Consider the following 14074-nt stretch of genomic DNA (forward strand, 5'->3'; position numbering starts at 1 on the left):
TAGTTCTATCTAGGGTTTTTTTTTTACTTTCCTTATTTGATATGGAAAGTTGTATCCGAGAATTCTAAAATTCACATAAATTGAGTTTACCAAAGCTTGGATTTTTAATTTTTTAAGAAATTTTTTTCCCGGAAATAAGATTATCAAAGTAGGCATTCACCAAAATGAATTAAATGGAGTTCCCCGGATAAAAGAAAATCCCTACATCTAAACATGCCTTAATCAGCATGTAGTTCTTTACCTCAAGCCGATTTGCCATTCTCCACTTCTTTTGGTTCATACGGGCAACTCAAGTGAGAAATAAGTCTTCTACTTTTTGTTTATTTCGTAAAAGCAGTCTTCTGTTTTGACAAATTACAAATAGAGTATGAATTTTGCAAATCAGGTCTACCATCAATTTGTGACCAAAATACCCATCCTAGATTTTTTATTTATTTTTTTGTAGTCATGAAAAAGTGCAAAGTGTCCTTATGGCTCTGTTCACTTCTTTTCTCTAGTGCTGTTTTCCCTGGAAAATAGCCTCTTTTTTTTCCCTAACAAGACCTTGATAAGACAAAATTTCTGTGTTCACTTCTTTTCTAGGGAAACATATTATCAGATGTGGAATTTCTTATTTAAAAGCTGAAAATGACGTGGAAATTGACTTTTTTCCTATTACTCGAGATTTGATTTCCGATTAAATATATCAGAAAGAGGCTTTCCATGGAAAACGAAACCTTTTCCTTGACAGTTTCCCTGAATTTCTTTTCCTTCTGCCATGTCACCTGGAAAGGAAAGGAAAACGAAATCCTTTCCTTTCCTTTCCGGGGAAAAGAAGTGAACAGAGCCATAAGTGAAAAACAAAAATGACCTAATAAGAAAAACCAAAATACCCATGACCCTCAATTATATGTTTTGATAGGGCAGAGTGGGTCCAAGCAACACAACTAAAACCTATGCAAAATGGTGGGCCCCACCAGACGCATGGGATTGGGTTGAGATCGTGAGAAATACCCATCAAAACATAAGGTAAAATGATGGCCCCCCACCAGATGCATGGATTTGATTTGAACTGGTGGGACCTAACCTATCAAAACATCACTCAGCAAAGTGCGTATTTTCTATTTTGGTCTTTTTACACTGGTAATTTTGATCTTCGCACGTGTGGTCTTACCACAGTAGTTGCAAAATTCAGTCAAATGTGATGAGGATCTTAACGGGATTATAATGATTTAGGAGGGGCTTCACGTAAACAACGCATAAAGAAAAGAAAAAAGGAAGTCTCTCTCTCTCTCTCTCTCTCTCTCTCTAACAAGGCATAAATGGGAACATTTTTGACCACACACGGATCTCCCAGACATTTCTTAAAATCATGGCAATGGAAGATTTTTGAGTGCAGACCCAAAACGATTCTGGTAGTTTCAGCCCATTCTGAGCCGTCCGATCCCACCTTCAACATCATCCGACGGACCTCCTTCACCCACCAGGTCTCTCTTCTTCTCTTCTATCCAAATCATTTCCTTATTCCCTTTTTTCACATCCTCTTTCTGTTTTTTATATTCTAAAGAAGAGATTGATGGAAATTATAGACACCCTTGTTTCCATGGAAATTTGTTATTAAAAAGGGTGTGGAAATATCATTTTTGTTATATTGATTTCATGGCTTTAACTGTAATAATCTTTCATGGCTTTGCACGAACTTCTTTTCCATTTCCCATTTTGCCCTTTGGATCCCCACAAATTTACGGACTTGACCTCCTGTGACAGAAGCCTGTAAAGCTAGTCTCCTGCTCCTTGTCGTCTTCATCATCTCCATCCATGGAAGCTCCACCACAAGGTTACAGAAAAAATGTTGGGCTATGTCTAATCAACCCTTCTAACAAGGTCCCTAATTTTTCTATACTTTCTTCTTCTTATTCTGTTTGCAATTCATGATTACTATAATTTTTTTGTTCAAGTTTGGGCAGATATTTGCTGCTTCAAGGCTCGACATAACGGCCGCCTGGCAAATGCCACAGGTAATTCGAATTCGAGTTAGTGTCGATAGGTTGTTAGAGAGTTGTATTTGCTTTTCATTTCATTTTTTAGCACTTCTGGTCATCGGCATGGTTCTTATAGCACTTCCGGTCATCGGCTTAGTCAAATAATAATAACCATATAATACACCGCGTTATATCACGGTTCTAATGACATGTTATTTTGCACCGACTGTCCGCGATTTCGGAACTAGTTCCTGGTTCTTATTCATATACCTGTCGACAAGGCCAACGTATGTCCCCCCATTGGCGGGATCTAAGTTTTTATATTCACATGGCCAACGAATTTTGTGACCCCATTGGCAGGGCTGGTTCTAAGTTCATAAATCTAAGCCTCAAGAAGTGTTCACATTCATAGGATTCATATGGATATCAAAGCTCAGCATAAAATTTCCTAGTTTCTAAATTCAAAGGTCACATGAATCATAGAGTAGTCAAAGTCCAAAGTTCTAAACATGGTTCACAAGTAAAAAAAAAGGCGGCCCGGTGCACGAGGCTCCCGCCATTGTGAGGTTTGGGGAGGGCTAGATGTACGCAGCCTTATCCCTGCTTTGCAGAGAGGTTTCCGTGACTCGAATCAGTGACCACCAGGTCACAATGGAGCAACCTTACCGTTACTCCAAGGCTCGCTCTCTAAACATGGTTCACAAGTGAGGATCAAATTTCAATTGTAGTCAATAAGATCATATGAGGCAATGAGAACATTTGTAAACACAAGACTATATTCACATGGTTCACAACAAATGAGGTCATGAGAAATGGCATACTAAACCCGTTAACAACTGAGATCTAATATTCACATGATTCTAAGGGAGATCAACATATTCCTATGGAGAACTGAGATCGAAGGACGCTTGGAAAATCAATGCACCAAATCAATATGTTATTACGTACCTTGAAGATGGATTCGTCTGTCTTCCGTATTCGAAAGCTAATCCCCTAACCATATATACCATTTTCTTTACTAAGGAGTATAAAGAAGTGAGCCAAAACGAAAAATCCACATTTCGAAACCCAAAACGAAAAACCACAAATCCCAGTTGGGTCGGGCGCCCAACCTCGGATGTTCGGGCATCCAAACCTCCTTAGGCGACCTACGGGTGCCCGGGAGTCCACCCTGCAAAATTTTGCAAAAACTGTTGCTCTATGGTTTCACGGTTTCCCTATGTTTGGGCATCCGAACCTTGGGGTTCAGGCGTTCGAAACCGCTAATTTGGGTTTTTCTCCGAGACCCGAGAATTTGCAGACTTTGACGATTTTCACAACTTTGGGTGATCATATCTCCTTCGTTTGACCTCCAATTTATTCAAGGTTGGACGTGATGGACTCATGACGAGAGGATTCCATAAACCCAATCCGGCCGCTAGAAACTCGCCGGACAACGATCGAAAGGGAATCCAAGATCTAGGTCAAAAGTCATAAAATTCAATTTCAATGGCCAAAACGAATTGATGAATTGATCTTGGGTTCGTTGGGGTTTCGAAAGCATGGTAAACCCCAAAGAATCCGTGATCAAACTCAAAGGTCCTTCCGAACACTATCATATGACCAAAATAACATCTTTCCAAATAACACATCGAAAATAGTAGGGTTTCTAATGATCGAAACTATCCTAGAGCGTGGATCTTACCTCGATCACGATCTTCCGCGCGCAAACGTCCCTATGGCTGAAAAAATGTTTAGAATAGGGATAACTTTTGCAAAACTTGTCTAGGATTAGTATTTATAGGTGATTAGCGCAGCCCTAATCTCCAAATTTTCCAAAGACCAAAACGCCCTCTCTCTCTCTCTCTGTTTTTTTGAATGGTACCAAAACGCCCTCTCCTAATAAGAGAGGGGACGAATTTTGCTTGGGGGTACCTAGGGGTGTTTCAAGTGTAAATCACTGTTTCTTTTCGTGAAAATATACTCACACAGGAGTATTCTTTATGTATCTTTTGATGTCTAAACAGTGATTGGTTTGAAAGAAATCGCAGAAACATCCACAATTTTGTAGGATTGCAAAGATTATTAAGTCTAATCATGTCCATGATGTCAGGAGGTGAAGGGGCTTTTTAGAAAATTGATTGAAGGTAGACGTTCTTGGTTGGAGTTTCGATAGATTGATTTGTCAAAGAATATCTAGTAAATATGATGACAAGAGTGTACCATTACAGAAATGGACTCTGCCAATTTTTCAAACACATTGTGGGTCTTTCGTGCATTGATTCGGATGGTTTTGCCACTCTAGTTGGGGTCCATTTATCAGAAACGGTAGGAAAGGGAGTGAGCGAGGATAATAGATCAACAACTAAAAGTAGAATATAAGGTATTTTAGGACCCAAAGCATCTATGAAGTGAGAGAGTTTGTTGCAAGATCAGCACCCTTAAATGAAATATTCATGAAACTATAGTTCCAGCTTGCAGTATTCTCTGGATTGAAGGAAATTTCAATTTGGAGGCAGTAGCAGCTGCTGATTTAATGCGTAGAAATGGAAATGGAAAACTAATATAATAAAAATCATGAAAATGGACCTAGTTATTTTTTTTTTCAAAATTGAGCTGTCTCTCTATTGCCTTCATAATTATCATTGATTAAATTAGCTGTCTTTTTTAAGATATATCATCCACTTACTTGAGAAAGACTTGTTCAGCTTATGAATTTGAGGTATTCAGGGAGGTGTTGATAAGGATGAAGATCCTAGAGATGCAGCTATCAGAGAGTTGAGGGAAGAAACTGGGGTCACTTCTGCAGAAATTGTTGCAGAGGTTTGATTATGATACTTTACAATGCTTCTTATTGACTTCTTGAGCCTTAAATGTGAAGCTGACAAATTTATAGTCATTAGGTGATTATTGTGCGTGTCTACAAGACTACAAACAAGTGAATGCACTACTATTTTTATTTTTATTTTGTTAAATTCTTTGTTGGCAACTTTGAACCTTAATTTGTTTTTTTATGGTATGCTTTTCCAATTTTTTTTTGTTTCTTAGGATTTAAATGGCCCTGTTAAAATTTCAAACAACACTTGGAATAAATCTACTCTTGCATCAACATTTTCTGCTCTCTTATTTTTCAGTTACTTTAAAATATACATATTAAGCGACACAAGTTGCACAAGAATGTAATAGATCAACAACAAAAGGATTATGAACTAGGCCCAAGGAAACAACAAAAGAAAAATTGCATGCTCTAAAGAGAGTTACAAACAAAAGAATGAAGAAAAAAAAATAGGAACCAAGACTGAAGACCACTGCACAATCTTATCAAATTTCCCACAGTATTGAGAGTCCTCTCGACAACTTCCCTGTCAATATTGTTGTACTTTGTTTTGAAAGCTCCCTGTGTCAATCATTGACTTGCCCTAGTGGATTCCATTTTGGCCCTACTGTGCAAAAGCTCCTTTGACTTGCCCAAGATACTAAAAAAAGCTCCCCGTGTCAATCATTGACTTGCCCTAGTGGACTCCATTTTGGCCCTACTGTGGAAAAGCTCCTTTGACTTGCCCGAGATACTAAAAACTCAGTGTCAGTCATTGAATTGCCCAATTCACTGGATTTTATCTTGGCCATGTTCTTGTCCGAGTATGTGTCTTTAAGCATTTGACCGGTTATCTCACTAGCTCTCTGATGGAAGTGCTTGAGAGTGGCTGCAACCACTTGACAGAGGTTGATAATCACCAGGTTTTTAGACTCTCACTATTTTTTGACAACAGTAACTTTATTCATTCCCACAAATAACAGATTATAAAACAATAAGGGAGACAAGTTGTCCCTCAACAAGATTACATTCTGTGGATCCCAAAATATACAGTCCTGATTACCATAAGATCTAGACTCATTATCAACCCTGACAAAGCTAGGATTACCATAATAGCTTCCATTGAATCCTAGTTTGAGGGGTCTGATGGGTGGAGGGATCCATTTGGCCATAATTTTCTCTGGCTAGACCACAAAGAGGAAATGGTCTTCAAATTACCAAGAATTTTCTTGACTGACGGCCCCCAAAACACTTTTTTACACCACTTTCGTTAAGTAATGCCCTTTAAATCTCTAAATGATACTTCCAATCAAGGTGGTGCAATTGTTGAGTAGTGAGGACATTATCATGACACTCGGATGTAATTTCATGGCATCAGGCTGACCCACTGAACTGTGGAAACATTTTACTAGTTGATTCCATGGTCCTTGACTTTGAGTTTTCTACAATTTATCAGTGGAATGATCAATTTATTGACTACACTCTTTTCTTTAATGGCATTCTTGACCACACTCATTATGTTTGTGGTTTGCATCCTTTGTCGGTGGCTATGAGAAATTCAGTAATTATGGGGTAAAGATTTAGATCTATTTGATCATTTCATTTTCTAGAAAGAATCCATGTTCCCTTTACGAGCATTACAAATTGCAAGGGTTTTGGAAATGACCTGTCACTTGCCCTGGCTTCTGCTGGCCTGGACCCATACATTTTTCCCAGGCATGCCATGTAAAGTTTGATAGATGAACGTCTTTTATATATAAAAAAAAGAAATGAACCTTTTTAGTGATATTTATTACTACCCAAGAATGAAATTTAGAACTCACAAGGATGCGTCTGATGATGTAGGATAAAATGGTTCAAGGCTAGTTAATTGCTATGCTGTCCCAAAATTGAGGCATTAACTTGTGCGTGTTTACCGCACATTAGTTTCTGATTCTGTATACTGAATGAAAGAATAGAAATGAACCTTTTTAGTGATATTTATTACTAACTAAGTACGAAATTTAGAACTCACTAGGATGTGTGGCTGATGGTGTTGGATATAATGGTTCAAGGCTAGTTAATTACTATGCTGTCCTAAATTGAGGTATTGACTTGTGCCTATTTAGTATTTACCGCAAATTAGTTTCTGATGCTGTATATGACTGAAAGAACAGAAATGAATCTTTTTAGTGATATTTATTAATTATTACTACCCAAGAACAAAATTTAGAACTCCAAAAATGCCATCCAATCCCTTTGGACAGAAGTATATTAGACAGGGGAACCTTTGGCTCCTAAAAATGCCATCCAATCCCTCCTGGACATTCAGAAGCATCCTCAATATCAGAGAATTAGTCAGTAAGCACACCTGCTATGTTATTGGAGATGGCAAAAACATAGATTTTTGGGATCAACCTTGGCACCCGGCGGGTCTTGTTTCAAGTCAGACTGATTTTCATGCTATCTGCTCCAATATTCCCCGGAGTTCTACTGTTGAAAAAGTCCTATCGGATGGGATTTGGAACACAGTTCTCCATTCCCCCCATCTTCAAGATATCCAAAAGATCATCTCAGAAGCAATCCTCTCTGGAGATAAGGAAAACAAAGCAGTCTGGAAGGAATCTACGAACGGAGAGTTCTCCCTAAAGTTAGCATGGAATTCTATCAGAAACACCTCCCCGATAAAGCAATGGTCTCCTATGATCTGGTTTACGGGGCACATCCCAAAATTTGCCTTCACATGCTGGCAAGCATTGCTCAACAGATTAAATACCAGGGACAGATTACTCTCCATGGGTCTAACCAGAGAATCGGACTGCCCTCGATGCTGTCATTCCAGAGAAACCATAGACCACCTCTTCTTCAGCCGTCAATTTTCTTCTTGGGTCTGGAGATCTATTCTCCGGAGGTTTGATATTAAAAGAAAGCAAAAAAAAAAAACTCTTCGTGAGGAAGAAGAATGGATCAGAACTCACTTCAAAGGGAAAGGCATCATCACTACCACCATAAATCTCGCTTTCCAAACTAGTATTTATCACATGATGGGAAATGAATGGCAGAGTCCACACACAAAATCATAATCACAAGCAGGTGATCCTTCAGGAGATTGTCTCTGATATCCAACATAGAATTCGCCATCTAAACTTCCATGAAAAGCCCTCTACAGTGAACATCGGCATAGCAGAGAGCTGGAACTTCCCCATCTTCCAATCAGAAAAAGTCCAAAAAACATGCACTTGGGAGAAAGCCGGAAGGCCAGGTAATCAAACTAAATACTGATGCCTCCCTATCTTCTAATGGCTCTGGCATTGGAGGAATCCTCAGAGCTCCGGACTGCTCTATCATCGGTTCTCAAAAATTATATCCTCAGAAAAGATATTCGAGTTAGAAATTGAAGCTATCCTCCAAGGAATCATCCTAGCTCGAACCAAGATGATCTCTCATATCTGGATTGAATCGGATTCCCTAGTAGCAGTGGATGCCTTCACAGGTAAGGCAAAAGAGCCATGGAACAAGCTCAAATCTATCTATCGAATTCGGCAGCTCCTCACTCAATTTGAAGCATGGAAGATGACCCATACATTGCGGGAAGCAAATTCAGCCGCCGACTTCCTCTTGAAACTGGAATGCCCATGTAAGGGAGATGACATTCCCTTCTCTTACCCCCTTCTCTTCTTGACATTGTATCCCGGGATTCTCTTCAGATCCCTTATACTCGGATGTAATTCCTCTTTGTTTTTTTAATGAATCTGGTGGGGGTCCGCCTTAACCCCAGCTTACCTACCCAAAAAAAGAAAAAGAAAATAGAACTCCAAGGATATGTGGATGATGGTGTTGGATATTATGGTTCGAGGCTAGGGTGTTTTTTTTTTTAATGGTTGTTCAAGGCTAGTTAATTGCTATGCTGTCCCAAAATTGCATTAAATTGTGCCTATTTATCGCACATTAGCTTCAGATGCTGTATATTGAATGAAAGTTCGATGAAAACAAGTCTGTTTGACATCAAATGTTGTAATTTCATGCATCAGCTAAAGTGATTCTTGAATTTGGATTTTGATGCAGGTTCCTTATTGGTTGACATATGATTTCCCTCCAGAAGTCAGAGAGAGCCTTAATAAACGGTGGGGATCAAACTGGAAAGGTCAAGCACAAAAGTGGTAAGCATGTTGGCTTTATTTGGTAAACAACTATACGACTAGAAAGTGAACCGCTACTTTTATTTTGGTTCATGCATATTAAGTTGTATTTAATGGTTAACTTGTTCATTGGACTAATGAAGTTTCAGAAAGTTTCAAAAGTATCATTCGAAAGAGTAGTTCCCTTTGAGGCTTTTGGGCCTTTCATCCATTGAGAAGAGCTTCCCTGGATTACTAGCACTTTTTAAATATTTTTTGTACATCTTGCTGGATTTTCAAATCTGTTGAAGACCCGTTTAGGTTTTTATAATCAGTTACACATTTCCTCGTTGCACATTCGGGGTGTGTGCATGTGGGGACTTTCTACTTTCTGAAAAAAAAAAACTTAAAAGATTAGCTGCCATAAAGTTTTGCTGATCTCTCTTTATTTTAGTATTTATGATCAGGTTTGAAACCTTGGAAGCATGTATAGTATTTTATAATATACCCTCACCTGAAGATCAGAGCTGCGTTGAAAAAGGCCTTCACACAAGATAGGTTAGCTAGGGATGGCGTCTCGAGGGAGGCCCTGGAGTTATTTGCTTCTCTTCCTCCTTGATGTTTTTGCTTCTTTCCTCTTTTTATTTTTATTTTTATTTTTATTTTTATTTTGTGTGTGTGTGCTGCTTGTACAGACCACCTCGGTCTTCTTTGATTCTCAATAAAATTTTCTACAAAAAAATAAAATCAGAGCTACGTTGAAAAATTAAACAAGTGATTCAAGTTCTTACTGGAATGATAAGCAGGTTTCTTCTTAGATTTACTGGAAAGGAGGACGAGATCAATCTTTTGGGTGATGGGACTGAAAAACCGGAGTTTGCAGAATGGTCGTGGATGACCCCACAACAAGTAATCGATGTCGTGAGTAAACCTTAAATTCCTACTGCACTCGTCCTCATAAGAATGGCAGTTGGATATTTATAGCCTGTTATTTTTCCGCAGGCCGTTCCTTTCAAGAAGCCGGTTTATGATCAAGTCTTGAAGGTTTTCGCTTCTCATCTTCAGTCTAATTCAGCTGAACAGGTATAGATGCCTGCAGAAATTTTGTTGTGCGGTTTTGCTGGCAGATCATATCATGTTCCTTTTCTTCAACATTTATGTGTTCCTTTTCTTCAACATTTATGTGTAATATGCAAGAGCTATGTTTAGATTAGATGGCTTGTACTAGTAATCATCTATCTCAATTATAATGTAACTTGTGTTGTTGCTTTTTCGCCAAAGTCTCAAAACACAAGTATGTTTTAATAATTGCGCAAACCCAGCTTGCAATTTCCTTTTTAATTGGCTTGTAAGAACTTTTTTGGGAATTGTAATAACCTTTGATAGCTATTTAAGTACTAAGATGATTTTTTTTTTGGGATCTGTAAATCTGTAATAACCTTTGATGGCTATGTAAGTACTAAGATGATTTTTTTTGGGTGGTGGGTGTGTGTGTGTGTGTGTGTTAGGGGGGCGGGGGGTGATAGGCACATCTATGTTTTAATAACTGCACATTCCAGCATGTCATTTACTTCTTAATTGAGTTGGTGAAAATACCAAAACATGGTTGTGCTGATATCATTTCCCTTTTTTGTTGTTTTTCATAAATTGATGTGAGAACCATTTTTTCCTTTTGTTGTTCTCCCTGTCTCCAACCATTTTCCCTCTTTGAACATGCTGCCTTAATAAGTCACTAAGGGCCCATTTGGATACCCCTTGGATTTGGATTTGGATTTGGAGGTGAATTTGGATTTTTAAATCCAAATTCGGCCTTTGGCAAGCCTTTATGACATATGGATTTGGATTTGAGTGAAATCCACAAGATTTACAAATTCCTCATCTTAGTGTAATTTTTTGGATTTATAAATCCTTTATGCGAGAGGTTACTTATAAATCTAAATCTGACCCCGTAAGGAGTTAAAATGACCAAAATATACCAAAAAAGTGTTAAATGACTTAAGTACCCATATGACATTAAAAGGGGATAAAAAATACATCGTAGTATGTAAAATGACTAGAAAACCTGAGTAAGGCAAAATGACCGAAATACCCTTATACCAGGTAAAAATGACAAAATACCCCCGAGTCGTGCAAAATGACTAAATTACCCTTATGACGTAAAAATATCAAAATAACCTCATACAATGACTAGTATACCTTGATATCATGGAAAATTACTAAAATATCCCTATATCAAGTAAAAAAGACCCATGGCTCATAAAAAATGACTAAAATTATCATCATGAGATAAAAATGATAAAAATACGTCATATTAGGTAAAATGACTAGAAATACCCCTATATCAGGTAAAAATGATAAAATACCCCCGAGTCGTGCAAAATGACTAAAATACTCTTATGACATAAGAATGATCAAAATAACACCATATAGGGTAAAATGACTAAAATACCCTAAGATCATGGAAAATTATCGAAATACCCCTATATCAAATAAAAATGACCTATGGCTCATTAAAATGATTAAAATGACTAAAAATACCCTCATGAGATAAAAATACACCATATTAGGTAAAAGGACTAGAATACCCTCGGGTCATGCAAAATGACCGGAATACAACTATACCGGGTGAAAATGACCAAACACCCTTATAACATAAAAAATGATAAAAATACCCCCATGTAAAGTAAAATGACTAGAATACCCCTGGATCATGGAAAATTGCTGAAATGATGCCCCTATATCAAGTATTTTAGGGCTTTTTGGTTTTGTTAGATTTCAAATTCAAATCCAAAGAGTATCCAAACAAAAAAATAAATAAATTTAGATTTGAAATCCAAATCTATACGTGGTCATCCAAACGGCATTATTTATAAATTTGTGAATTTTAAAATTCTTGATTTCAAATCCATGGATTTTGGAAATCCAAATTCACCTCCAAATCCAAATCCAAATCCAAATCCAAACGGGCCCTGAAAATATTTGTGGCAATTACCTTCACCCTCACTGCTCCTCGACCCAGACGTCTCTCTCTTTCTCTCTCTCTCTCTCTCTCTCAAGAAGAGCATGAGGATGATTGATGTATTTTTTATCCAAAACTCAAATCCAAATACAAAAGCATGAGGCATCCAGACGTGGCCTTAATGATCACTTTGTTCAATGGGTGCCTCTAAGAAGTTCACACTCAATTTCGTTCATCAATCTAGACCGTTGATCTAAGACCAACGATTGTCCACATAAGATTTTACCGTCTATTGATAACTTTTCACTCTGACAGTAATATCTTCAAAGGCCATTTGTCATTTTTGCTCCCAAAATCCATTTTAGTGGACAAAACGCTCATGATTGGATGGATAGTTTCGACCAATATAAACATGGGGCTAATGGCCCGACCGTAGGGTGGCCCACAAGATGAACGGTGAGGGACTCAGGATCACAAACGTGCCTGCCACTTGTACCAAGAGTGCAATAAGAGTACAAACTACAAAGGTGTTTTCACATAATGTACTTGTGAACATAATCTTATTGAAGTTTTGTTTAATGAGAGAAGCAGAGAGTCAAAGAAGCGTGTAACCTACCTGGAAAAGATACAATGAAAGTAAGATATTCTTTCTGGCTTCTTTTTTATAGTTTGCTTTTGTATGGATATGTGGTCCCAAATCTTTTATATTACTTCAAATTGCATCTCTGAAAAATTATTCTCAGCCTAAAATTAGCTTATTGTTGAGAGAGAGAGAGAGTGTTGCAATGGTTAATATATAGAAATGTAAAAATGGAGGGACAAGAAAAAGCTGCAAAACATGAAGTCTGGTGATATGATGCATGCACCCGGTCTCTGTGAGATCCTTCCCATATGAGGAGTTGGCATTGACACTCATAAATTACACATTTTTACTTAGGGAAATGACACAACCTTTGTTTTAATATTTGCACAAACCCAGCTTGTATTTTCTTTTTCTAACTGGCTCATGACAGCTTTTTGGGAAATGTAATAACCTTTTTGATACCTCTTTAAATACTTAAGAACCAGATGGATTAGTGAAAATAAATAAAGAACATGGTTGTGCTAATATCATTTTCCTTTTACTTGTGGCCCTGTTTGGATTGCTAGAAAAACCTTAATTTCTTGCAGAAAATTCTTTCTTAGGAAAATCATATATCATACCCAATAGCAACTAAAAGCTCAAGACTCAAAACAACTGAGGAAATATTTCAACTCAACCATTTATACGTAATCGATCGAAAGGTTGATATTGCTTAATCTATGGTAGGGCCCATGATTTTATTGGGACCTTCGATGTGGGCCCCACGTGGATGGGTAATAATAGGGTACACATCTTACCAATTGGATGATCATAGCCATCAGATAAATAGTTTCCTTGTTGCCATTTCTCACTTCTCTTTTCTAACATATCCATATATAATCGAATTGCTATTATTGTCCTATCTATGGTAGGGCCCACGAACTTGGTGCCATGTGCTCTCTCTCTCTCTCTCTCTCTCTCTCTCTCTCTCTCTCGTAGGCTTTCACGTTTTCAACTACCCCACCACATGCCATGCAAAACACCATGTCATTTTCCCTTCCTATAAATGGGTCATCTTTGATAATCATGAGTCTACTTAGTGTCATCTGTCTTGACACCCAAAACCCTTCATTTTCCTCCCCATGGAAAAAATCTTCCTTCCCTCTTGAGATTTTTTCTCTGAAACTCTTCCCTTTGCCTCATCTTAAATATTAAAAACGACCCATTTCGAGATTAGTGAGAACATATCTCCCCTCTATGTTGTTCATTAATTTCCCTATTAAGGAGTGATTAAGAGATTTTATTGATTTTGTTAAAGAGAGAAACGTTGTTTAATTAGATGATCTGAGCCATTCAATTTATTGGACCACATCATAGATATGACATGCCCCAAACATATTCTCTACTGGATTATCCTAATTAACCATCTGCTGATGAATGGAGAGAGAGAGAGAGAGAGAGAGAGAGATTTTAGGGTTTGTAAGAAATTAAAGATGGGTAAAAAAAGGGAATTTAAGAGGGTGAAGAGCATGGATTTTAATATGTACACCCTATTCCTTCGAATAATACAAAAAAGGAATGATGGTTAATGACTTAGAGAAGGAAATTGGTGAGAGTCCTTTTCAGGCATTGTGACTATCTGTCCTTTCCCATTATGTTTAGGGTTTTAGGGTTTCCTTTTTTAACATTCCATGGTTTTCT

General features: G+C 37.7%; 1 protein-coding gene across 3 annotated transcripts; it reads left to right on the forward strand.

The window, feature by feature from the left end:
* Positions 1-1236: 1236 nt before the first annotated feature.
* Positions 1237-10274, forward strand: LOC143864741 (nudix hydrolase 26, chloroplastic-like). 3 transcript variants are annotated; one of them, XM_077375538.1, is made up of 7 exons: positions 1237-1466; positions 1747-1863; positions 1947-1997; positions 4671-4763; positions 8800-8894; positions 9659-9761; positions 9855-10274. In XM_077375538.1, the coding sequence occupies exons 1-7, from the start codon at positions 1302-1304 to the stop codon at positions 9939-9941; spliced, it is 711 nt and encodes a 236-aa protein (XP_077231653.1). In that variant the 5' UTR covers positions 1237-1301; the 3' UTR covers positions 9942-10274. The 3 variants fall into 3 exon arrangements, with proteins under 3 accessions (XP_077231653.1, XP_077231652.1, XP_077231651.1); XM_077375537.1 differs by having other exon boundaries at positions 1750-1863; positions 9659-9773; XM_077375536.1 differs by having other exon boundaries at positions 1239-1466; positions 9659-9773.
* Positions 10275-14074: the final 3800 nt, after the last annotated feature.

The sequence above is a fragment of the Tasmannia lanceolata genome, unplaced genomic scaffold, assembly GCF_043159265.1.
Source record: "Tasmannia lanceolata isolate RefF3 unplaced genomic scaffold, GAP_Taslan_0.1 ptg000054l, whole genome shotgun sequence".
Lineage (NCBI taxonomy): Eukaryota > Viridiplantae > Streptophyta > Magnoliopsida > Canellales > Winteraceae > Tasmannia > Tasmannia lanceolata.